This window comes from Apaloderma vittatum, unplaced genomic scaffold (genome assembly GCF_000703405.1).
Source record: "Apaloderma vittatum isolate BGI_N311 unplaced genomic scaffold, ASM70340v1 scaffold22941, whole genome shotgun sequence".
Lineage (NCBI taxonomy): Eukaryota > Metazoa > Chordata > Aves > Trogoniformes > Trogonidae > Apaloderma > Apaloderma vittatum.
The window spans coordinates 31,213-32,098 of NW_009701097.1; the positions used below are offsets into that span (position 1 = coordinate 31,213).

Sequence of the window (886 nt, forward strand, 5' to 3'; positions counted from 1 at the left end):
CTGAAATCCAGGCTCCATCACTTTTTCCAGGGGACCACGCTGCTTCCAGCAGACATGAAGGGCAGTGAATGAACCTGTTCAGCTAAGTAATAGTGTGCTTCCTACTCCGTGTAAATACAAGCGTGCTTCCTACTCCGTGTAAATACAAGCGTGCTTCCTACTCACCACCCTGGCGGCTCTCTCTTGAGATTCACATTTCCGACAGAACCAGGGTCCAGTAGGAACCTGGACAATTCCATAGCAAGCTGGAAGAGAAGCAAAGAGAGTTCATCAGATCATCTTTAAATTGACTGTTCAATTTCTTGGGTGTGTACCCAAGTTTGCCAGAGGTGTTATCAGGCAGAGATGTGTGACAAAAGCAAAAATCACATCCACAGCATTATTATTCCCCTTTCTAGCTTCCACACCCAGCACCAGCAGCCAACCTTTTGCAAGAGGCCCGGTGTTATTTATACAGGTTTTCAACCAAGCTCACGCCCAGTATGAAAAATTCCTATGAAAATCTGGCCTAAGTGGGAATCGAGTGCCTCAAAGTGTGTCTAATTCTGGTCTAGCGAGCACAAACGGAGCAATTTCTTAACCCTCAACTTTTCAAGTGTCACTAGTGATCTAAATAAAAAATTATGAATGGATAGCACCTTAACCATAAACAGGACTAAGATAAAAATCTCAGCAAAAAAGGGAAAAGCAGAAGACTTTTCACCTTCTTGGGCAATCTTCTCTCTCTAACTGTCCAAGGATGGTTTTGTGAGTCCCAAAGGAAGCGTTTCTGACCCTGAAAAGGCTCGTAGCCACCACACAGTTGGGTTAAGAGCAACAGAGGCTGGTAAAGATAATGGTAAGAAGTAAGTTATGCATCTCAGATGGGGGTATAGGAGTCTCCTTG

At 44.4% G+C, this 886-nt stretch overlaps 1 protein-coding gene across 1 annotated transcript in view; it reads right to left on the minus strand.

Moving 5' to 3' along the window:
* LOC104281133 (protein AF-17-like) overlaps positions 1–245 on the minus strand; it is a gene marked incomplete at both ends in the record, with an annotated part of 29,068 nt that extends 28,823 nt beyond the window's left edge. The window contains 1 exon segment of the mRNA XM_009879032.1: positions 166–245. Coding sequence (XP_009877334.1) covers positions 166–245 — 80 coding nt within the window.
* Between the last annotated feature and the right edge of the window lie 641 nt (positions 246–886).